The sequence below is a fragment of the Dermacentor silvarum genome, chromosome 4 (assembly GCF_013339745.2).
Source record: "Dermacentor silvarum isolate Dsil-2018 chromosome 4, BIME_Dsil_1.4, whole genome shotgun sequence".
NCBI classification, from domain to species: domain Eukaryota; kingdom Metazoa; phylum Arthropoda; class Arachnida; order Ixodida; family Ixodidae; genus Dermacentor; species Dermacentor silvarum.
This window is the reverse complement of record NC_051157.2, coordinates 26,805,195-26,830,529: the sequence shown is the minus strand read 5'-3', so window position 1 is coordinate 26,830,529 and position 25,335 is coordinate 26,805,195. Positions and strand designations below refer to the sequence as shown.

At 46.6% G+C, this 25,335-nt stretch overlaps 1 protein-coding gene across 1 annotated transcript; it reads left to right on the top strand.

Annotated features, from left to right (window-relative positions):
• The first annotated feature begins 5,049 nt into the window (after positions 1 to 5,049).
• Positions 5,050 to 15,552, top strand: LOC125939657 (uncharacterized). The gene is made up of 6 exons (XM_049665162.1): positions 5,050 to 5,308; positions 5,994 to 6,143; positions 7,854 to 8,132; positions 9,047 to 9,235; positions 12,465 to 12,599; positions 15,238 to 15,552. Exons 1-6 carry the CDS (start codon positions 5,159 to 5,161, stop codon positions 15,514 to 15,516), a joined length of 1,182 nt encoding a protein of 393 aa, XP_049521119.1. The 5' UTR covers positions 5,050 to 5,158; the 3' UTR covers positions 15,517 to 15,552.
• The last annotated feature ends 9,783 nt before the right edge of the window (positions 15,553 to 25,335 follow it).

Sequence of the window (25,335 nt, the reverse complement as noted above, 5' to 3'; positions counted from 1 at the left end):
AGTTTCCGATGACTGCGGTCACATTTCATTACGTGCATGTGGTAGGCAGAAACGCTCGTTTACCGCCTTTTGATGCACGTTAACGAAGCACGGGTGGCCAAATTAATTCGGAGCCCACTTCTGCGGCGCCTTACATAGCACCAGTGTCCATTTGGGGTGGTAGACTGCATGAATGAACCGTTAGTGGCCTCGCGCGGGCGCAGTAGTTACGACGCTGTTTCTTTGGCGTCCCAAAATATAGTGGGTCCAATTTTAATGCTATGTAGCAACTCAAGGAAGGGGAGGTTGGTTAAAAAAGAGGGACATGTCACTGGGTCTTTTGATGCAATTAGCATTAGGATACTTCACGCATTCTCTGTGGGCTATCTTTGTCTAACCGCTTTCCCGCCCATTTGGGTCACTGAGTAGCCCACGGTCTAGCGGGTAGCGCATTTGGCTGCTGTGCACAGGGAACAGTATTCAGAACCCACCGTCGGACCAACTTGGGTCACTGGGTATGCGACACTGGGTTAGTGCCGCTCTTTAATTAACCTCTTTCACGCCAACTTGGGTCGTTGTTGTTGTTGTCGGTTCAAAACATAGCACATACCCACTAAGGGGATTGGCCGCCCTGGAGTTAACGAAATGTGCACCCAACAAAAGACAGGGAGAAGTAAAAAGCAAACAAAAAACAAAACCTCAGGCAACTGAAGTATACCAATATTTTTCACAGGGCTTATTCATAAAAGTGTAAAAAAAAATAACTTGCGCCACGGTTGGTACCCTATAGCAACGTAAACTTCTGGACGCTTCAATGAAATTATGCGGAGCAGTAATAATGAACCCGTGGCTTGTGCCTTATTTACCGGCACCGAAGAATTAGTTGTTTGGTGACCCAAGTGCTAAACCCTGACTACCAGTCGGCAATATGGGAAACATGCATTCTGCGGAGGGGGGAGAAGCGGTGGCAAAAAGAAAGAAAGAAAGAACGTAAGTAAGAAAGAAAGGTGGTGAATAGTTTTTGCTTTGTTACAAAAGAGCAGAGGCTCAAAGGGTATGTGCCGCTCTTTGATGCCAACTTGGGTCAATGGATATGTGTATCCAGGCATAAACAATAAATATATCCTTTAAAATTTCTCCGGTACTGAGCGGGAACGAACCCGCGTAATATATATTTAAACAATCTTGTCTGAACACCTATTCGCACACGCTCTACGCGGTGTGACTTCGTGGCGGTGCCGCTAGATAGGGCAGCCTGTTCAGTGGGAAGAGAGGAGACCGACTGCGTACACGCCGCATGCAGGACTCGTTTCGGCGTTTGCAATACAGCGTGTCGCTACATTGCTTCTATGCTCATTCGCATTAACGTCGACCTTCAGCGAGAGATGCAGTAGGCACGAAGGTACATGCCGGAATGTGTTTAGATGTGATTGCGAATAGAATTTATCCCGGGCGCACTGCAGCAAGTCAATGCCGTTTACATGGCTTCCCTGCTTTCCAGAGTGAATACGTCCTTTTGAAAATTAGAGTGTGGGCCTTACAAGGCACATCTGCGCTGATCCCTTGAGGATGGACAGTCCCAGAAGAGGCGATGGAAGCTAGGCGTGGTGTCTGTGATTACACCACGGGTAAGTCCTAGGTATTATCGCTGTTCGCTGGCAAAGGCATGAGGCTCCTACGTCGTGGTTACTAGTCTTTCACCTTCGCGTTCTGTTAACAATGTTAGCTTAATAGCGTAAACCCCATTCGGGTGACGAGAGTGCGCGAGGAAATTCCCAGCGTTTGTGTACCACGTTGGGATGCTACAGATGGGGTAGTCTGATTTACGTTGATTGTGGTGAATGATTGCGTCATTAAGGAGAGTTCGGGTCTGAAATTGTCGGAGGAAAAGTGCAGCTGCGTGTGAAAAGAAGTATGAGGAAGTTGGGAGGAGCACACGGGATTCGTGGGCCTCTTTGAGTCGAGCATGGCGTTGCTTGTGGTGCATGGCTCGACAGCGTTAGTGGAACAGACTTCTGGCCATCGGAGTGGGGCGCTCGGTATGTCAAGGCGGGTTGGTGAATAGACAGGCTCATTGCCTTATTTCCTTTGATGGCCAGGAATGTCACAAATGCGTCAAGTGCCAAGTGCCATAGATGCGTTTCAGCATCTGTGGCACTTTATGTAAGAGTTGGGGAATAAATACCATGGGCCCACTACTGTAACCATCCGCTCTGCTGTATGGACAGCATCTACGTAGCACATTTAAGTGCGAAGCACTTTAGGGGCCCGGGCTGTCGGTGTCTACCGCGTGATGCCGCTCAAAAACAAGTGCTCAAAACAGGGTCAAGACAAGTGCAGAATTGATCAAAACCGGTTCAAAATAAACTAACATGATTCAGAATAATTTAAAAGACAGGAATAACCAAGCATTAAGCTCATTATTTAACAGAAATTCGTTAAAATCGCTTCTGAATATCATCAGCAAAGGTCCGCCACGCTCCATGCGCGCTCCATCAGCAAACCACCACGCACATGGAGAGTGGTGGCTTGGCTCCATGTGCGTGATGGTTTCACACCAGTTGTGCCTTAGAACAGGTGTCAAAATGGATGATAGATTTCTAAACATAAGATAAACACAGGATAAAACAAGATAAACACAAGGGGAAACACAAGGGAAACACCAGCGAATCACTGGCCCGCACTTCCCCAGCTTTCACGTTGAATGGAACTGCATTACCGCCGAGTTTACCATTGTATTTGTTTTTTCTTTCAGTTAGTGTAAGTGATACCGATTATAGACCCGCGAGTAAATTGGCGTTACCGCGGCCAAAGGGAAAGGGAAACAGCTGATGCCTTTAAAGCGAAGCTTTCAATGTCTCACTCATTCGTCCATGAGCGCCGAAAACGCACTGCAGGAAAGCCAAATTACACAATGGAACTATCTGCGCATCGGCGCACACGATCGTAGAACACTACAGTTTACATTCGCAGTTGTACCGATAAGAACAATGGGAACTGCATGGCTACGCTACCCAGACGAACTTTATATATCTGCATTGCATTGCGCGCGCCACGCAATGCATTCCCGGCCGTCACCATCGGTAGGCCGCGTGTGCAGCGCGCGGCAGAAGAGGCTGCCGTACGCGAACATAAGTGCGAGCGCGATCATGCCCGTAACAACGTTTATAGATACTTTTGAAAAAAGTATCTATAAACGTTGGTGTCGACCACCTGGGATTCGTTAACGTGCACCTCGATATCTAAGCACGCGAGTGTTTTCGCATTGCGTCTCCACCAAAATGGCATTATCCCCATTATGTTTTGCAGCACCTAAAAACCTTGGCCCGTAAGGCCGTCCCGTGTATAGGCAAAGGCATGCAGTCCATGAAAGTGTGACATTGTGCGTGTAATCAACGGCTACATAATCTAAAATAAAGGCTATGCAACTTAACGAAATGCGTCTTCATTTTACTTAAACGTTGAAAAATTAGAATCCTAAACAAGTAATCAAATCGCATATGCATCGCATCGGGTCGCTCAGCATTTCTTGGGTTCGTTGCGTCGTCGTTGGCATTGGACTTTGATTCAGTTTGCATGGGCGAAAGCTTCGCGTTCAATCATCTTTCTTTAAGAAAGGGGCTTTGATGTTTTTTTTTTTTTATATCCATAACCAGAATAGAATTTGTCCGTCAGCCGTGCCTCCGTAGTAAACATGATAGGGGACTTGAGCTGTTAGCTATATAAAAATTGATCCGGTTTTGGTTGTTCTTCTGCCATATTTTCCGTATTTTATCTAACATGCAAGGTAGAAGGAGTGAAAGAGATGAGCGGGTGGGGCAGGCCTCTTTCTATGTTGCTTATATACGTTCGGTTTGTTCAGTAAACGCTCAGTTCTAGTAGGCGCCTATACCCTTGTCTCCCTTCTCCATATTGTTACCCGCTTTAATGCGCATTTCTAAATGATGGATTGGAAGTGCATCGATCTGTATAATCGAGTCCCATGATGGTGAAGTTGGGGGAGAAAGTGTAAGGTGGCCAATATCGTACTCAAGGCGAGCCACAATGGCCCAGTACTGAGCAGAGTTGATGAGTCGGGGACGTTGCGCTTAGTGATGAGCTTGGGTTTGCTCGTAGAGCGTCGCACGCGACTTAAAGCGTTTGCACAGATGTGTGACAGTCGTCTACATTTTCTATATTTTCTGCTTCAGTGATTGTTCGTACGTCTTAAGTTTTTTGGAGCTAATAAGTACGGTCATCTTTTCACTCGGGAGAGATAAGGACGAACTAGCATTTATTTGGGTCGTCTTTCTTTCCACTCGCTAGCTATTTACACATTCAGTTAAGTATCCCGGTGTTCCTTTCAGCGTCGGATTCTGTTCGGTGCTGGTATCATTCAACAAAATTCGATTTTGTTAGCATATACATCTTTCTTACTCTGTGCATGAAAGCATATGCGGCATAGAGCGGTCATGCGGGCAAAGCTTACTTGCTTGCTTGCTGCTTGCTTGCTTACTTGCTTGCTGGCCAGGAAGACGGTGGTGAGACGGGCGGGGAAGAGTAAACTTGAGAGACAAAGTATATATCATGGTTACGTTGAATTTGTAGCAAGGAATTAAAGCGGACAAACTAATGTTAGAGACATTCTTTCCCCCTAGAGGAATACTTGTGCTTTATGAAAGCATAGCAAATTTGAAGGTAGAGAGAGTATAAGAAACATTAATTAATTTCAAATTGAAATTTTTTGAAACATCAATTATTAAATCAGTATGTTAACCAGGTATTCTCCTTGTGTCACAAAGGAACTCACAGACGGCCTTGCATACGTTCCAGTGGCTAAAACCCAATGTAGATGCCCCAAAGGAGAAAATATTTTCAGTGTTTACAGCAATGCATCACAAGAAATCATGATGATGATGATGGCCTCAAACTATGGGTCGTACCCACTCTGGGGGATTGGCCAAGAATTGCACGTTCCTCTTCTCCTTCTTTTTTTCTTTTTTCTTTTTTTTTTTTTTGTCTTCGCGCGTGACGTGTAAAGAGGAAGGCAAGGACGTTGAAAGCCTCGAGCTGCCGCGCGAGGCTCGTGCTTCCACAAGAAGTCGTGCCGCGCCTCTGCTGAGAACGTTGTTCAGTTTGCGCAAGCTCTTTTCGCTCGTCCTCCCTGGTGTCCCGGCGACTTGCGAGCCAAACGTCCACCATGGAAAAGGTCAAGCCCGGCGTGGTCAAGGTGGTGCAGGTGGGCTACAAGTTGGACGAGACGGCACACGCCCTGCCTGCCCTCCGCATGGTGCTCGGATACGCATTTTCCTGCTTCTTCATGATCATGGCCGTTGCCTCGAAAATGGCGGTAAGGAAGAGCCGAGCGACGTTCGTAGACGGCGTTATCAGTTGAAGCCTCCTTCCCGTGACCACTGTTATTTTATGCGCTTACTTATATATAAAAGAAGTCATGTTAATTATGCGTAGAAGCTTTCACAAAAGAAACAATGCCACTCTATCGGAGTGTTATTATACCGAGTCGTGGCTCTGTCGCATGGCAACCCTGTTATGTACCATAAGGTAATTAATTGAAAACTTAATTAGTGAACTTTTGTTAATTAGTCGTTTATGCATTTCATTTTTTTGCGCAAGTAATGTCGGCCTCTTCGAGTATACCAGCTCATGGGCGCTAGAATTGTGCTATCTGCCAGACAATATGAAAAAAAAAATTAATGTGTTCGCTGAAACACCCGGTATATATATATATATATATATATATATATATATATATATATATATATATATATATATATATATACACTCAGAGACCCATGCTCCTCAAAGACACAATGTATAAACGCACGCTGTACACGTTTTCTGTAACTACACGGCTGTACGTGCATGGTGTTGAATAACGTCATGTGTGCATTGTAGTACCACAATTTCATAGGCGCCGAGCTTTAAAATAATAAAGGGCGAAACGGGAGTATTGCTCGGCGTGAGGAGCGCGTTGAATGAGAGGAGCCTCTAAAGTGTGACGGTGCTTTGCGCAGCATGTGCAGTGCCTGTTCGTGGTTGCCACCATGGTGACACTGTTCGTGCTCGAGCCGATCCCGTACCAATGCACGTGCATGCTGCCGCTCTTCCTGTTCCCAATATCTCGTCTGCTCGTGGCCCACAAGCTCTTCGGCATCTACATGAACGTGAGTCACGAACGGTGTCGCGTTGTCCATGATTACAGTTGAGCAGCTAGTGCCAAAGCAGCATTTAATTGGTGGTTGATTCTTGTGGGATAATCATTGATAATTCGAAATGTCGAATGGCATATTTGTGCGCTAAAAGGGAAAAAAATTGTCATCCACCCGAATGTAGCACGAAACTACAAAGGAAGCCTGTGTCCTTGTGCTTCGGGTTGTCGATTAATTCGCCCTCGCGCTGCGATCTGCTAGCCTCCTGGTTAGCTCAGATAGTAGAGCGACCGCCCGGGAAGGCGTTGGTCCCGGGTTCGAATCCCGGACCAGGACGAATTTTTCCTTAACTGCGAAGCTTCCGTTCTGAGAAACCCGTTTGGGTTTCCTTTGTAGCTTGGTGCTACGCTCAAGGGGGGTGACAATTTATCCCTTTCCTGAACCTTTCTCCACGTTCCGAGATTCCACAGAACCGATTTGCCATGGGAGGAGCTGTGATGTCTTAGGCTAGCATAAGAAAGTTTATTTACTGGCCAGTCGTCTGTTTCTAAGTTCACATGTTACGTAATGCCTGCGGGTAAAACTGTCACACATCCGCATCAATGGATGTGAGTGGCGCTGGCTAGCGCTACCAGGGCTAGATCTAGCGCACGTACAAAACTGCGCAATCAAGTAGACAGCGAGGCCACTGCTGTAGCTGACTGGTGCACTGCTCACGTATAAGGCTGAAGATACATGTCGTGGGTTCTCCAACATTCGGCAAGTTGTCTTTTCGTCCACTTCTACTTCCCTTTTCTTATTAATAAATTTCATATATAAGAACAGTTATATGCCCCTATGCTTTACCTGGCTTCATTGCCTGGCGGCTTCATGTTTTTGTTAACTAAGAAGAAATCGAGTCCCTCTGTTCCCATTGCTCTTAAGTCTCCTGTAAGTCTTGCTACCGTCTACAAGTTGCTAAGAAAATGTCTTTCACAGTTTTCTTGAATTGCCAACATTGAATGCCCACATTGAATCAAGACTGCTGTTTCTCGCAGCACGGTGCATTCGGGTTCTTGTTTTGGCAATACGTATCTAGAAGCCGAAACCTTTCTAGACCCAACATGATGGCTGTTTACCAAATGCAACTCCATTTACTTGCCGACGTATGGAATGTATAAATAAGTTATTTATAAACCAAATTATTCGCTATAGTACTTGAAATATGTTTTCCTAGTATACGTACGGGCATTCCATTTGGGAACCTGCTCCTGAACAACCGATGACAGAGATGTAGCGCGGGCCGCGCACCTATTTCGCAAGGTGACAGAGAAATTCTATGTGGATTACCCATTATAAGGTGCGGTCACATTACCGAAAGGAAGACACTCGTGCCAAAACGCGCCGTTGGCATGAACACACTGTCAGGTTTCTCCACCGCCGTGAGAGTCACGTGATAGCCTCGCCGTCCGCGGAGATCAACGCCGCTGTCATCAGCAGTTATTCTTGGCGGATGTCGAGAAAGGATCGATCACGGCTGCTGCTCACGCGAAAAAAATTGGACGTTTTTAATTGATTCGCAATCAGCGGCATGCGACCATAAGTGTCTTCGAAACCCCCTCGTTCAGCGGCAGGAAAACGTCGCTCTGGTTTTTTTTTTTTTTTTTTTTTCGTGGCACGCGTCCTGCCGCTGGCTGCCTGCGTTATTCCGCTGTTGGGGCGCAGCCTAAGCCTTGGTCTCTGCAGGACGAGATCCTGCGCTCCATCTCCTCTGTGCTGGTTGGTCTGATCGCGCTCAAGTCACCGCTGAGCCGCCGCCTCTGCTTGTGGTTTCTGAGCGTGACGGGAGTGCGCGTGAGCCGCGTGCTTCTCTGCGTCATGCTGCTGGTGTTCCTTGTGTCCATGCTGGTGGACGCCACGATGACCACGGGCATACTGGCCGGCTTCGTGGACCCGCTCATCTTCGAAATCTACGCAAACAACCTGCGCATTCGATACGCGGAGCACGTCCGAGCCGGTGTCAAGGTGCGCGTCGTTTCACCGCTTGACTCTACAGTGCTAACGTGAGGCCTACGCTTAATGGAGTGAACTTTCAAGGCAGGATATAGAATAAACCAACACGATAGACATTGTAAAACATCAATGCACATGATGGACGCGTACATCTAATGACCCATACTGCCGGGTGACATTCCTCATGGGGGCGGAGCGCGTGCGGTAGTTCAACTATATCACAGAACTGGAACCTAGCTACCCAAATGTCTTTTTCGCCTGTGCTCATTAGGAATAAATGACACTCAAGCTAGCAGAAGTAAGGATATTGAATGCAATTTTTGCCTCCTACAAATGGCATTAAACTTTCCCGCAGGGTCAAGGGCTTCGTTTATACACTAAGGTGATGGAATCTTCTTTAACCGAAACAAGCGTGGGGTGCTATAGCAGCAGATAACTCTTAAGTTATATCAAGCCGCAAGGTAAACACCTCTCTTATTTTCAGCGGTTTATTTATTTATTTATTTATTTATTTATTTATTTATTTATTTATTTATTTATTTATTTATTTATTTATTTATTTATTTATTTATTTATTTATTTATTTATTTATTTATTTATCACATACCCACAACGCCAAATGATTTTGTTACAGCCGGGTTGGGAGGGAGGTGGGGTGGAATTGACAAAGACGCACAAGCTGAGATTATCGTACGAGTATCAATAAACGATAAAGAAACGCATCCTTACACACAAGCATGTTAACATGTGTTAAATCCTTGCTCGCTTATCTGTCTTTTTTTTTTTTTCGCCGCTGAGGAACGTGTCCCTTGTGTGAATAAATAGTTGTTAGCCTGCGCTGCTTGTATTAATTCGTGGATATGCATCAGTGCCAATATGTTTCTTTTGTGCGCTCGTACCCGCCAACTGATTCGGAAATGACGCAGGAAGCGGACGCCACCCTGACCGAGGTGGACTTCGTGTTCAAGCACCCGTCCAAGCAGCGTCGTGTGGTGGCCGGTGAAGCGCGCATGGACGACACCGTGGAGGAAATTACGCCGGAGGTCGAGCCAATGTTCGCTGTCGACACGGAGGGAAACGTCCAAGAGGAGGTCATGGTCGTCGGTCGAGACGAGGTGCGTTTCGCAGCTTTTTCGTTAATTTGGCGGCGAGTTTGCAAGCTTTTCATGGTCGATACTATACGACGCGTTCCCGTGACCAACCCAAGGAGCTTTTTAAAACCTCTTCGGGCCAACCCCGCGTCGTTTTTCTATCCTGTAATGTCAGCCTTGATCCTACAGACAGCGTCGCCGAAGGTGGCACTTGGTACAGTGGTTGACCAAGACCCATTCTTATTGGATAGCGAAGTATAAAGTGCGAAGGTCGCAGGGTTTTTGCTTTAACTATTACTTCTGACGTCGTGCGGCATTCATATAATTCCAATAGAATCCGCTTTTACGCGTGCAGGCGTTGCACGCGCCGTCTCGAGAGCGCCCTACCACAAGTATTGTTAAAAAAAGTTTGATAGGAGAGAATGCAATGTTCATGGCGATATTCGAAGAGGCCACCTACCCATTCTAGGCGGGGTTGCCTAGTCACTACGTCGAAGAAACTGGCAGCAAGTGACAGTTTCACCAGAGTCGAGATGCCACGTATAGCGTAGGCCGTGAGCCCTGGTTCCTTTTTCTCCTTGATGTGTAGCGCATTTCTGGTGGGTGTTTCGTTCGCGCTGCGTTCCGCGGTAATTCTGTGTTCGCATTGCTGCTGGATATTTGTGGGCTCCAAGCCAAAACACCGATGTGGCACGCGAGAGGTCGGACGTCTCTGTTGGCGAGAGGACTGTCTGAACTTAGAAGAGGGTGCGGGAAGTATCGTTTGAAATTTGTGGGAGCCATGCATGGAAAAAAATTCTGCCGATCCAACGCACATGACGGAATCTACGGGAAGCGAAGATAAACTGTAAAGCGGGTAATTGAAATGGTATACAACTAAAAACGGTGCGCATAATTGCGCGCAGGTGACAACTTTAAGGTCATGCAATGTTTAGGTTTACGGCGCTACACCGTTCACAAGCGGCCTCAAAATTTAACCACCAGTTTATGATTTATGCCACACGTGCACGTCTCCGTAACGGAATCCTGTAGAAGCGCGCCGAAAGCAACAGGGCCAGCGGGCCGCCCTCTCCTACAAATGTGTGCGTTGGCGAGGGGAGTCGCCGCCGCGCAGGCCACGTTGCACCATGCCACCGCGACGAAACACCACACACTTTCGACCCGCCCTGGCGAAGAAATTTCGAATCTCGAAACTATTGGCATAATAAATTTTAAGTTTAGTTTGCGAGGCAATTGCAATATTTTTGTCATCATCGTTTTCAAATAACTGGCCTATGCATTCTTCTACCTTCTCCTGATCACACACACATATCTATATATACATATATATTAAAAAGAAACATACCATGGTTCACTGAGACGTTTCTTTACTTGACGTTCATATTCATACAATATATATACAAAATTAGTACTTGTGGGCGGGTCCAAAACGCGTCATCAGTCAGTTTGACATCGTGAAATAAAGGGACAAAAGAGTAGTTACGACGGTAGTTGAAAAGGGAAAAAAGGGGAAAAAAGTATGGTTAATCCCTCTTTCATAGGAAACGGTACAACACGAAAGTGAAAGGTGTCTGCACAGGAGCTGTTGCATGAATGTTGCTCATGAACTGTTGCTCATGTGCTCATGAACTGTTGCATCAATGTTGCTCATGAACTCACGGTCCGCTGCAGCGAACTGCGCACGATTTGCGGGACGGCGGCTGTGTTGCATGTTCGCTTCGCGCGCGGCGTCCTGTTGGCGAATGGAGTTGAAACGCGCCAGGCGTCTCAACTCGATGACTTGCCCGCGAGAAATTGATAAGGGCGTTCTAAGCCGCGTGTCGGTGCGTGCGTCCGTGGCGTAGAATAAAGGGGAAAAGAAAAAAAAAAACTTGGAGGATGCTTAAGCTTCGCCTTTAAGAGTAGAATGCGATAGCGTTATCGGGACCCGTTCGCATCGCATACGGCAAGTAGGCTTCATTCGCTGCGACACTGAACGTGGGAAAGCCAGCTTACAAAGACCAAGCTTACACCGATCCCCTTAAAGTCGGCTTCACTTTTAAACAGAAATGCATTGCTGGAAAGACGTTTTTCCAGGGGCAATATAAGTGGCCTTATATCAAAATGTGAAAACCCTAGCACCTTTTTTATTATTTTATTGTTTGCCATTGCCCCGACGCGCGCGCGTGTCCAAAACGAATTAGCAGGCGAAGTCCCAGTATGCGAGCGCCATCTGGATATCATTTTCACAAGAACCCGACAGCGCGGCTGTAGGTCTGGTAGAAATGTTGGAAATGATTTTGTGGTTGAATTTCCTCGTAGCTGAATTAGGTTTTCTCGTACATTCAAATTACGATCCGACGTCGATTGGTAAACAATCTGACGGCGAATCCGACGCCGAATGGTAAAGTCGTATTTTACCATTTTTTCTGACGGATTTTAATTTGAGATCAAATTCAATGTTTGTTCAACAAAACCTTGCACCACGTGGAGAGCCTGCGCGGTCGGAGTGGTTGGGGTGGTTGGGGATGATTTTCTCCGCCACGAGCCGACATCGCACGCCGGTTGCCGCCGCCGGATTTTCTGCGACACGGGGTCCTTAACGCTCTCGCGTTAAATGTGCGTCCGTGGAGTAATGGCTTCAATATTCGGCTTCTGTACTAGAGGTCCTGGGCTCGGATCCTGCCGTCGGACATCTCTATTATTGTTTATTTTATTATTTATTACACAGTACTTCGTTGAAAATGAAGATTTTACAAAGCCACGAAGCCGTTTACACTTGGTTCTTTATTGTATGGCTACATCGCGCTGGAGTCCCCGCTGCGTTGTGACTACCAAAACGCTCCCTGTCGGCACTCGTTAGTGTCACGATGCAGTACTTCGCCTCACCACTCCGAGATGGCGGAGGTTACATCCGTTGCCGGAAATCAGTCGTGAAACCCGGGATAAAACAGTTACGTGTTAACGGAAACTATGAGTTGAAGAGCGTTACACTATGAGTTGAAAATAACCGGCCACGGTTAGCGAATACGACGGTCGCACACGAGAGAGCTCTGGAAGACGAATGTTTCTTTCTTCATTTCGTGCTTGCGTGCGTGCGTGTGCCTGTGTGTTTTAGTGAGTGAGTGAGTGAGTGTGCCTGCGTGCGCGCGCACACGCACACACAGAGGGTTGTCTGTGTGTGTTTGCGACTGGTGATAAGCTATGAATCACCGATGGTCTCCGCAATAAGTTCTGATATGAACTCTCGCTTTCTGTTGTCTATGATCCAAAGGGCCAAGGACCTGCAAATCTACAAGCCGAACTTTTGGAGAACCCGATGATGCGGCGAGAGCAGGTGTCCGAGGCGTTGCGCTCATTTGGTATTGACCTGCAGAAGATGGGACTGAAGCTTGAGCTCCAGGACACCGTGAGTGAATTGCACTACTTCATTAGCCCTCGCTGCCCGATCACCTGCCGCAACGTTATGATGCACGATGATTGGTTGCAGTCAAACCTGCCACACACACACACACACACACACACACACACACACACACACACACACACCACACACACACACACACACACACACACACACACACACACACACACACACACACACACACACACACCACACACACACCCACACACACAACACACACACACACCACACACACACACACACACACACACACACACCACAACACACACACACACACACACACACACACACACACACACACACACACACACACACACACACACACACACACACACACACACACACACACACACACACACACACACACACAAACACACACACAACACACGCCACGCACACGAACGCACGCACGCACGCACGCACGCACGCGCACAACGCGCACACACAACACACACACACACACACACACACACACACACACACACACACACACACACACACACACGCACACACACACACACACACACACACACACACACACACACACACACACACACACACACACACACACACACACACACACACACATTGTAGTGGGTGCAATGCGCGAGAAAGTGCCGTGGTTGGAGATTAACAAGAATGCGACAAAAAGTACGTGAATGGAGGTGAATCCCGTGCTGGATGACAGACGACGACGTCGAATAGCGTCCGGCGCGAGAACGAGAGGCAAAATAAAAGGGGAAATAATCCAATCGGAAGAATCCACGGAGATCTCGGGGGCCAATCAGGAAAAGACGAATCGGCCAGAGCGGCAGAAAAGCGAGGCGCACCGGCAGAGAGGAGAGGGAGTTCCAGGAAGCGGCGCCAGGAGAAGGTCGGCCACCGGACCGGAAGCTGAAGACGGGCTGTCAGGTTCCGGACCCAAGCCTCCAGGACTTCACCCGACTGGGGCCGCCTTCTAACCCCCTCCCGGGCATCGCCACTCCACCCGATCACGGACTGCTGCCCGAGGCCGGCGAACTCCTGCGCCCGTAGGCAGAGCGTGAGCAGTCGGGCTACGGGCGCCAGTTTGCGCCCAGCTGCCTGGCCAGAACGCCGCCTCCAACTGCACGTACGGTCAAGCCACGTGTGTCCCCTCTCATAGCCAGAGCTGCCGCCCTCTGGTCGCCCGTTCGACGGCGACATCGACCTTTTGGTGAGATCAAAGCCGCTTCTTTCGTCGCCTCGTCTCCGCTTCTCCACGCCGAACTGTTCTGCGCGCTCGCACTGGTGGTCAGCCCTATAACTCGTGTGATTTACATACTGTTCCAGCTGTGAGCGTGTTTCTTGCTGTGATATTTCGTTGAGTGTTTATTTTATGGTTTCCTATTGGCTCTAGTTGCATTAAAAGCTTTGCGTTTTTCAAACAAACGTCTTTGTCCTCCCATAGTTGCTCGGAGGCTCCGCCTCGAAGAACCGTATAAAACGAAAAAGAATCTGCATCACAAGTCACGGACGCCAATTAGTGAGGCAGGTTCTTTCTTTACCGTTTCATACGCTTAGAGAAGCTGAAGTTGCTCGCCAGCGCAGGCAAGCTAATTCCAACATCATCAAAAGAATAGCTTAACACAAGATAAACACAGGATAAAATAAGATAAAACAAGGGAAACACTGGCGAATCACTGCTCCGCACTTCCCCAGCTTTCACGTCGAGTGGAACTGCATTACCGCCGAGTTTACCATTCTTAGTTTTCATCTCCAACCACGGCACTTTCTCGCGCATTACGCACGCACACGCGCGCGTGCGCGCGCGCACGGTCGGACGTGGTCGCGTTATTTACGTGCAAATACGGTAAATGCCGGCGAGACGTGTGAACATGGAATGGCTGTAATACGATTATAACGTCCCCAAGCAAACTGGGAAAAGTTCCAAGATTTTCCCAGTGTCTGTCAACTGAAGCTTTTTAGCCATCTTGACTTGCTCAGCCTACCTATACTGACAGCCAGCTTACATATATTGCCAGCATTTTTCAGATTTAAGGTCGCCAGACAATTCCTTCAAATAATGCCTCTTGCGCACGCATAAATGTCATGGGGATCGATAATTTAATAAATAATTTTTAATTAGTCGAACGTGTTTACCGATTTTCGTGACTCCCATTTTTACTCCTTCCTTATTTACTGGCGGTGAATGCGTTAGCTAGCGCACAGTGACAGGTGCAGTCATGTTTAAAATCCTCGCATGAGAAGCGCCTTGCCAAATTACAAACAAGAAAACGAGAAAGTGAGACGAGAGTTACTGAAAAAGCTCATAAACTAAGTGTTGTAGATAATTTACCGATTTTCACTCGGCGTATAAAGTCAAAACAGTCATTAAAATCTGTATCAGCATTACACGAAAAAAAAAAAACGAATTTCCAGCGCAGTATAGATACCAGCAAATCTGGTGCGTTGAATGGTCTTATCTGCATGGTGTGCAATGTTATGCAATGATTAACGAGCGTTAACTTATATTCTTGCTCGAGGGAATGTTTCGTTTGGAGAGCATTGAGCTACAGGCTATATTCGCTGCGGCGATCGAAGATGTCTAAAAATGACACGCAAGAACTTAGTAACACGAAGCATCTTTTTACATTTTGTGCAGACCACGGACGCAAAGTCTTTGAAGGACACCCGAAGCGCATTTACGCATGCGTCCTCTGTCGGCGAGAATCGGACCACCGACAGCCGTTTCAGCTTCTTCACCCCCAAAAGCGAGCCCGGTGACAAATACAGTGATAGAAGCAATATCAGCGGAAAGCTTGAAGTCATCGAGAAAAAAAGCACTGAGCCTAAGACCAAGGCTAACCAGAAACATAAAGCGAGCAACAAGGAAGAGCTCACCGACAAGAGTAAGGGCAGCGACGGCGAAACAACCAAGTAAGCAAGGATTGCGATGTCTATGGATAAAGTGGCATAATCTTAAAATGTCACGTTTTAATTCCGGGTTGGCATAAAACATTATTTCTTAAAGGGCAGTTTTTCTTATCGATAAATTTGGGAATTCAAGACTAGCTTTCAGGCGGTATTCGGGAGGCTTAAAACATGGAGAATAAGATTGGAGGTGGTTTGTAAAACGCAGATAAACAACTGTACCATGTGCGGATCCCCGTTTCGTGGACCATATTCTAGCTTAGTCCCTCACGAGCCATTTTATACAAACCTCATTTTCGAGTAACCGAAGCGTGAGAAAAATCAAAGAAATTATGGTTGGCATTACTGGTGATAATCAGCGACACACTATTGGTCATCTGGACACCCATGTATTTCTATGTTGTAACAAGAAAGATACCTGCTATTTTTGTAGATGAAATTATCAGTAAGACAGGTACATAAAATTTCTATCTTGTTATGCACGTTATGCAATTTAGTTTCATTAGCAATTCACACCAAAAATTTGACACGTGATCAGGGTGAGTTTGAACTTAAAAAAACAATTGGCGTTGCTTTGTCTCACAATAACTTGCACACATCAGCAAAACGTCTGATAAAGGAAAAAAAACATTAGTTGAAAGTGGCTGACATAAGTGAAGAATAATAGCAGTACTAATACAGAGACTTGAGGAATGCCAACGTTACAAGGCAGGTCGACAAGTCAGAGTGGTCACAAGTGACCCACCGTGCTTGAATTTCGTAAGCATTTAATCTATGTTAATAAGTTACTTAGCTTCAAGCTAAGTAGACGGAAACGTGCATTATCTCCAGTCTTGTTCACGTTACAGAAAAATGTAACCGATTACATATACGAGTACTTTAAAAAATGTTATTCATTATGGTTACCAATTGCTGCTCCACGAATGTAATTGAGCAATTACTAAAAAGTAATTGTAGTTGGGTTTTTTCTGTACTGTGTACAAGTCTGGCTGGCCTGGCCCTTTCAATGCGTCATCCTAAGTCCTACACACGTAATCTTCATTACAAAATTTCAAAGTTTTCTTCGATAACCTTCCCTCGTTTTCTTATGAAGACAACTTTCCTCACTGTTTTACTAACCTTCCACAAATACAGCAAATAGATCCAGCTTGCCTCAGACTTGTACTACGTAACGAATTACATGTAATTAATGACTTGTAATCTATTACATTTCGTGGTCATTATGTAATTTAACGACTACATTTGTACGCTTACTGTGATTCGATTACTTTTCTCGGTAACAAATTACATGTAATTAGTTTCTTTACTGACGAGTCAAGCTGTACACAGGTGACGCAGCTGTGGGAACTACAGTAGAACGCCCCAGATCGTGACATGACCTGAAAGACAAATCTGGGAGCTCAATATTTCTTTCCTCATGTTGACGCCCCACCAGATGTATGCCGACGAATCGAACCGGGGCTGGTATGTCTCGATACCAGCCCCGGTCTATATAACATTGTCTGTATATCATTTCTTGTAACTAATTGTGTGATTGAATAAGAATAAACTGAAACTGATAGCGACATTCATTTAGGACTGTAATGACAGGAAACTGCCTACGGACAATTTGTACAGCCTTTAAAACACTGGCCCAACCGGGAGTGTCTTCTTCAAGTCCCAGCAACAGCGGAACAATGAAGCGCTTCGCTTGACAGACGACCCAGATGCTGAGAGAGAGAGAACAAAAAAAAAAAAAAACTTTTCTTTTTACGCCAACGTCCGGCGCTCACCTTTGGCCGGCAAGCTACCAGTCCTCAACCAGCACGTCTCTAACGTGCTGGATAAGCACCAGCAGGAGAATGTTAGTTGCATGGAGTGGTGGAGTGAGGCAGTCCGTCCATGACCGTGGCTGGATGTTAGTGGGAATGGTGGAGAGAACTGACTGCAGCTTGGGTTGAATGTGAGGGCAGTGACATAGGCAGGGCTCTAGGGACGGATATTCCATGCACTTCGGGCTTATCGGTCGTCCAGATAGGCCTTGAATACAGTGGCGGAAAAGAGGAGTCACTATTGAATTTGTTTGAAGCCTTCGAAGAATAAGGCTGTCTTCGCGCGGGAGGTTAGCAGGAGGAGTAATTAGGGAGACGTCATTGTCGCGAAGTTTTTATAGAAGTGATGTACGCTCCTTGTACAAAGTCTGTGTTCCCCTGGGTTATATTCGGATGGCCATAGGCCCGCAGGACCCGGAAAACTAACTAGGCGGGTAAGCTCATGAGCTGGGAAGTCCCCCCCCCCCCCCCCCCCCCTCCGCCTTATGCCTTGGCGCCCAGATATCCACTGCAAAGTAACACAGAGCGAAGGGTGTGCATCCAAGCGAGATTGAAGTAGACGGTGTATATGCCCAGGTAGCCAGTTGTCGCGAAACATGCGGCATCTTGGCTATCGGTGCCAATAAAGAGGCGTTGGGTAGGATGATGAGGACGGGTGACTGCTTCGAGAATAGCAATCTTGAGCACCCGCGTCGGATGGGTCTGGGACTCCTAGATATGAGTGCGTTTACATGCTAGTAGCCAAGGCCAACTACTACAGTTAGACATCTACCCTCCAGATGCTGAGTAACGACAATCTTGTGCGCAAGTTGTCCGCACCTTACAGCATCGCCCTAACTCCCAGCGCGCACATCGAGTGAGTTTTCATTGTCTCTGCTGATGTATTCACGACAAAAACGAGGGAATATGACCAGTGAAATTTCTGAAAAGCCATTGTTAGCGAAGATAAGCAATGTAGAACGGGCTACACAGGACACACTAAATGCACCAGGCCAGCTCATTCTGATTACGGTATCAGAGCAATAACATAAAAAGTTCGAGCGAAAGTAACGTAAAAGTAATCGATTACCTTTGAGTTATCCCTCAGTTATTTTTGGCGGGCCGTATTTCTGAAGTGAAATCAATTGAATTTTTGAGTGAAGTAATTGTAATTGTAGTCGTTTTTTTTCTGTACTATGTACAAGTCTGGCTGGCCGGGCTTTTTCAATGCGTTATCATCAGTCCTTCACACGTAATAGTCACTACAAATTTTCAAAATTCTTCGATAATCTTCACTCGTTTTCTTGTGAACACAACTTCAGTGTCACTGAAAACTCATTAAATGGGTGCGCTAAAGGACTGTGTTGTAACGTACGAACACGTTGCTTACAAGATTGTCGAAGGCGCTCCCGACAGGGCCAGTGAAAAAGTCAGTAATCGCCCTCCGGTTATTTCCTGGCATCAACATCGGAAGTGGTCGTTGCTCTATAAAAGCGCCGTTTGAATTGCTTGTCCACCATCTCATGGGCCTCTTCCCGGTATCCTGTACGCGTTTACATTCCTCGAAAAGGTGGAACAATATGTAATAATTTAATATAAAACTGCATATTATACAGCCCTAAAATATTGTTCGTGTGTTACAAATGCTAAAATAGGTGTAGTATATGAGTCACGTATACGGGAAGTGCTTTTTTTTTTTTTCGTTCACGGAATTAAAAAAAAAAAAAAAAACACCCGAGGCATGTAGCACAATTCTACTTCTATAGGTAGAATACTTCGCAGGCGGACATTATATGCTTTAGAAATCAAATTGAATATTTGGCTCACTAACAAATGTTTGTTTATTATCTTTTTTACCTAATCAATTTATCGTACATGTTGCAATTTATGAATTGTAGCTGGATACGTCGAAAGTGATACACTTGGAGCAAATTCTGAGGATGACTCCAGTTTCGAGTTATGCGAGTTATCTGGAAACTGCTGCTAGTTACGAAATTTGTTTTTGAAAGGATATGCCTTGTGAAATAACTGGCCGTATATTACAATATGTGCCCTAAAGGAATTAGTTAAAAAGGCTGATTAGTGAAATTTATTAACTAAGTGAGATTTTGTTAACTAGTCAAATATGCATTTCTATTTTAGTATAAGTAATGTCCTGCTCTTCGAGTGGTCCAGATTATTAAGCATATTTGTACTCTGTGCCACAGGCAATTTTTTTAATTTGTTAACTAAATATGTTAAAATAAAAGACACATGCGTTTAGCGTCCAATAAGGGGATATTCTTCACTAAGCGAAGAATAACTGAGCAGCAGTGATCATCGTCCAGATCCGCTTAAAAGCGCTTTTCGGAAAGAGAGATAAATTTACTATAAGAGAAAAGCTTAGAGGTTGGACTTACAAGAGAGGTATGCAAATATGCACGCCTGCGATGTTCAGGTGATCAAGACGTAGCTGCATGCACTATACTGATTTTGGGACGGAGGTAACCCATGTACATGTTTACATTCTTTTGAGCACTGTAACTCCCGCCAGATTTAAGTGCTCAAAGCTGCTTCGCCTGTTTCTTGAAAAATTTTGCTGGTGACATGTAATTGGTTACTGAAAAAGGTAATTGAACTACAGCGACCGTTACCAAGTAAACAATGAAATCGGTAAATTACGAAATTACTAAAAAAGAACGTCATTGATTACAAGTAATTAATTACCTGCAATTCCATACGTACAAGTCTGATTATCACACATTCAAATGCTCTGAAAACCAAGATCGGCAGGATCAATAATGCAAACATTGTCCACGTATTGAAAACATTAGACATAGCTTGGCCCAGGCTTGTATCCCGGTCGTAGCGACAAAAACTTTTCGAACAACTTACCATGTGCTTGCCGGTGGGTAACTCCTCGTGACTTCTCATGCCTTGCGACCGTGGCAGTCTGGCACGCTGTACTCAGTTTTCTCCCTAACTCGAACAGCCCTTAATTCGCAGCTGGCGAGAATGTAAATCCTATCGACTGTCGAGATGTGAACAGATACTCTAGAACACAAAAGCTGGAACATTTGCGCTAGACTGCCCGGTTTCGTACTTTATGCAATGAATCACGAGAGAACTTGTAAACAGGGTTGCGAGATTTCATTATTCTGCTCCAAACTGGCTACTTTTGGGACGTAGAATATTTAGACAAATCTTCATCTTGGTCGCTTCTGGCATCAGTGTCAGATAGCAGTACCATAAGTATACCAGAAATGTATGCACGCTTCGTACGACATCGTAAGCAGCCTTCGCATACAAAGTTTTCTTCCATATCAGTGAAACCTGTCGTATCCGTGCGCACATTGATCAGCGCGAAGGCTAGGCCACTGCGGTTATTATTAGCCGCAGTTTGGATACCTCTTTCCTATTTTCACGCATTTGTAGCCTCTGCAGACAGACTTTTTGGCGACTTTTTGAGCTTGGAACCTGACATCGCTTTCGGCACTACGATAATTTCAATTAAGGATATTCCTTAATGCCTTCTCTAATGTACGGGAATGGCTTGTAACAATATAAAGCGTGGAGCAGAAATGAGCAATAACTGATTGCTTGGAAAATGAAAGAGAGTGAAGCACGGCGTATTTCTCCTCCTCTGCACTATCTTACCAAAACATTTGTTCAAAACAAGAACAAACAAGAAGTTCGACTATTTAAAAGAAAAGTGGCGAACCTATTGTCTTGTGATTTGACGATTTATTACTGAAGTCTGTTAACATAGAAGGTTCTTCAAGCATGTAGAAAAAGGAACAGCTAGCCATTTTCTGAAGTTGGCTGAAATTACGGCGTTCAGCATACTCTTTTAAAAGGATTGTCGGCATTCTAGAACGGCCGAGCTTGCCTAAAAAAGTTGTTATTGCTGGGTTATACGTCCAAAAGTTGCGCGGTGGGCTAGGGCGTAACGCCACAGCTCCAGACGAACGAATTTTTGAGCACCTCATAACGTTTCCCGCTCTTTGACGCGCCTGAATTAATTTGCTGTTCGGCCGGTTGACCCACCGTCAACTTATACAGTTCTTGCAGAACACCGGAAGGGCCACATAGTCTGCTGGATGACGGTACAGCAGTGGCCAGCAATAAGTTGGGGCAGCAGCGTGACGGACCAAAACTCGCGACTGCAGTTTCCGGTAAAAGTCGGTCGTCCAAAACTCACGAAGGCACGCTTCCGAAAGCTTCCAAGGCAACGAAAAAGGGCAGTGCGGGCGCCACTGCAGTGCCTAAGCCGGCAGCGGAATGCGAGGAGGAGGAGGAGGAGAAGATGGCGGAACCTACCAGCAACGTTCCTTTCCTGCCAAAGAGCCGTAGCCTACTGGAGACGAAGAGCTTCAGCAAGAACACCTCGTCGGTGGGATCGCCACAGCAGCAAGTTCACTTCTCGCACGTCATCTACCGCACACCGCCCGTTGCCACTGCTTGTACCCGCGCCGCGACGGATTCGGGTACGTATTCACCGAGTGAAAGCGGGCTTTGGGTTGTGCAGCCAAGTCGCAACTTACATGGGCTGGTTGTCTCATCGGGGAGCAGGGATGTCACCTCTGTTGCTTTGACCACGGCTGCGCACGAGTTCGACTCGCGTACGGTCTGTGTATTCCGCTCGTCTTCTCTCTTTCACCCCACTCGACTCTGCAGGGTGCTGTCAGCGAACGTGAGTTCCACCATGCCTCTGAGTGCGCTGCCGGGGTTAGATCTAGTACACATATAACAATTGAAGAAAACGGCCGGGGATAGCCGCCGCTGCAGCTCAGTTGGTAGACCATCACAGGCGTGATGCGGAAGGTGCGGGCTTGGCTCATACTGGCGGCTAATTCTTTTCGTCTGCTTTCGTTGTCTTTTTTCTTATTTGTACACTCCAATTAAAGAAACGGTTATTTTCCCTTAGTCTTTTTTTTTGGCTTCATTGCAGGTTGTTTTCGTGTGATGGCGGATATAATAAATATTCCCCATTATTCTTCCCGGTCACTAAAAATCGGTTGAAGGTTGGTGGACCTGATGACGCGCCGAGTTAGAGACATGACATTCGAGTGCCGCCTGCTGACTCTGCTCCACCTACAGAAAATGAAGCGTTATGAAATATTTCCAATAATGATTACTCAACAATGACAGTGCCCCTTTAGGCGCTGTGTCAACATTTGTGGACCATTGGTGGAACTTTACACGCCACGTATATCGAAAATACAACAACAAAATACCCATTTAAGTGCCAGGAAACGTCCCTCGCGTTTGCATAATGAACAAGTAGCCTCATCTTCATGAAGCTAGCTGAACGCTATGTCAAAAAAAAAAAAAGCGACGGCAAAATGATCGCTCCGACCTTTTACGGAGCCAACAGTTGGCGCCACTTCTTTTTTTAAGATTTCGCTCGTAATATGTCGAGCAAACTTTTGGCACTCATCACTCGATAGATTCCATCAGTGCGAAACGTTCGCTTTCATCATGCTATGGCCATAGCACCGTTGATGCTGCGCGGTTTGTACGAACGAACGAACGAACGAACGAACGAACGAACGAACGAACGAACGAACGAACGAACGAACGAACGAACGAACGAACGAACGAACGAACGAACGAACGAACGAACGAACGAACGAACGAACGAACGAACGAACGAACGAACGAACGAACGAACGAACGAACGAACGAACGAACGAACGAACGAACGAACGAACGAACGAACGAACGAACGAACGAACGAACGAACGAACGAACGAACGAACGAACGAACGAACGAACGAACGAACGAACGAACGAACGAACGAACGAACGAACGAACGAACGAACGAACGAACGAACGAACGAACGAACGAACGAACGAACGAACGAACGAACGAACGAACGAACGAACGAACGAACGAACGAACGAACGAACGAACGAACGAACGAACGAACGAACGAACGAACGAACGAACGAACGAACGAACGATAACGAACGAATGAATTCACCTGGATGACTCTCATTATGTTTACATTAGAAGAAATCGATCTGTTTGAACTGAAGTTTTTGCGCGAGATCTCAGCAGGCCACTTTACGCACAAATTAGTAGTCACTCGGAAACTTATGTGAGCTACCTGTGCGACTTTCTTAGCTATATTAGAGCATCAACGCAAGCAGCTGTCGGCGCATTCGACGTTACAGGCTATTGTGAAAAGGATACTGAACATGATGAGTGCAGTCGAGACGGATTGTCTCCCTGAGCATAACCATCGAAAAAAAATTGTAGGACGCTTAAGCTTCGCCTTTAAGAGTGGAACGCGATAGCGTTATCGGGCCCCTTTCGCATCGAATTTTTCTTTATGAGTAGGCTTCACTGCGACACGGAATGTGGGAAAGCCAGCTCACAAAGACCAAGATTACAAAAATCTCCTTAAAGTCGGCTTCACTTTTAACACAAGTGGCTTGCTGGGAAGACATTTTTCCAGGGGCAATGTAAGCCGTCTTATATCAAAATGGGAAGGCCCTAGGACCTTTTTTATGACTTTATGAAGGGTTTGCTGTAGCCCCGAGGCGCACGCGTGTCCAAAACGCATTAGGCAGGCTAAGTCCTAGTTTGACCTGCCGTAGGGGGCCTACATGCAAGCGCTAACCTGCCGAGGACGTGAGCGCCATCTGGATGGTGTTTTAGCGAGTAACATACCCGGTCGCTGCCTTGTTTTATGGTAGAAATGCTGGAAAAGGGGTTTGTACAAGTTCGAGTTTCCTCGTAACAGAATTATGTTTTCTCATACATTAAAATTACAATCCGACGCTACCATGTCTGTAGGTTGTGGTTAAGTTGTACTTTACGATTTTCTGACGGTTATTACTTTGAAAAATTAACTTTTCTTTCACTTTCTTTCACTGACGCCTTGCGCCACAGGAAGGGACTACGCGGTCGGGGTGGTTCGGGATGATTTTCTTGGCCGGGCAACCCCCTCGACGCCGACGCCGACACCGGATTTCTGCGACACGGAGCCCTTAACGCTATCGCGTTAAAGAAGTCGCAGTTTTGCCCGAAAACGCGAAGCATCGATTGCGATAGCAAATTAGTGGACAGCTATACAAAGTAAGGATAGTAGTTTTATCGGCCGTAGTAACTTGTAAACTTCTCTCGTCATCGTCACCCATCATGCGCCTCCTTCTTCACTCTTTCTTTTCCTCTTCCCCTTTCCCCAACGCAGAATAGCTGGCTAGAGGAATATACCTCAGGCCGACCTCTCTGCATTTCGTATCATTAAACTTCTCTCTTAATCTAAACATAGGCATACTTTAGGACGGGAACAAACAGCGCTAAGACGGGACGAAGTGAGTACGACAGCACTGCACTGCAAAGAATGCGGCTGCAAACCTCTCTTTAAAGATTGCACAATACTAGGTAGATATACAGAACAAAGAGCACGCGAGATTTGGGAAGCGTGTTGCATTGAATCGCACGGAAACTCCTGCGTCAGCGTACCCTCTGTTTCTCTGCACAGCTTCGAGAATAACTACTTGTTAAAAACGTGATAGCCTGCTATGACTGCCATGAGTCGGACGCCGGCGGTACACGAAAACGAAGTAGACGAAGCTCGCGGAGCGTTCCGAACGGCGCGAGCGCTCGAGGCACGCGAACCGAGGTGTGGTCGAGGCAGAAGCGAGGCGAAGCCGCATTATCGACGTGGTTCTTGGGCTGTAAGGTCGCTTCGTCAGCTATACTCTGACGACGGGAGTGCGGATAGCCCGGCCACGAAGCTCGTGACGCTGGCAAGGCCCAGGCGTGGTTGTAGACACCGGAGACGTCCAGGCGAAGCTCCTGGGACCGGCTGCTGCTGCTCACGGTAGTTCCGGTCCTCTTCCCAAGAATCCCTCTTCCTCGGCCGAGCCCGATCAACCGATAATCACAAGGACACCGGGTTGCCACGCAGATCGATGGAGGGCGAAGAACGCTTCGTTAACCCTAACCGGGGAATTGACACGTCAGCGCCGGCTACCGGGGCACCAGCCACGTACTCGGCCAGGTCGACGGAAACGCGAGTCGTCGGCACTTACGGCATCAGCG

Coding starts and splice junctions, on each gene's coding strand:
- LOC125939657 (XM_049665162.1), top strand. CDS start 5,159: ATGGAAAAGGTCAAGCCCGGCGTGGTCAAGGTGGTGCAGGTGGGCTAC. Junction 8,133..9,046: donor ACGTCCGAGCCGGTGTCAAG/GTGCGCGTCGTT, acceptor GAAATGACGCAG/GAAGCGGACGCCACCCTGAC. Junction 12,600..15,237: donor AGCTTGAGCTCCAGGACACC/GTGAGTGAATTG, acceptor CATTTTGTGCAG/ACCACGGACGCAAAGTCTTT.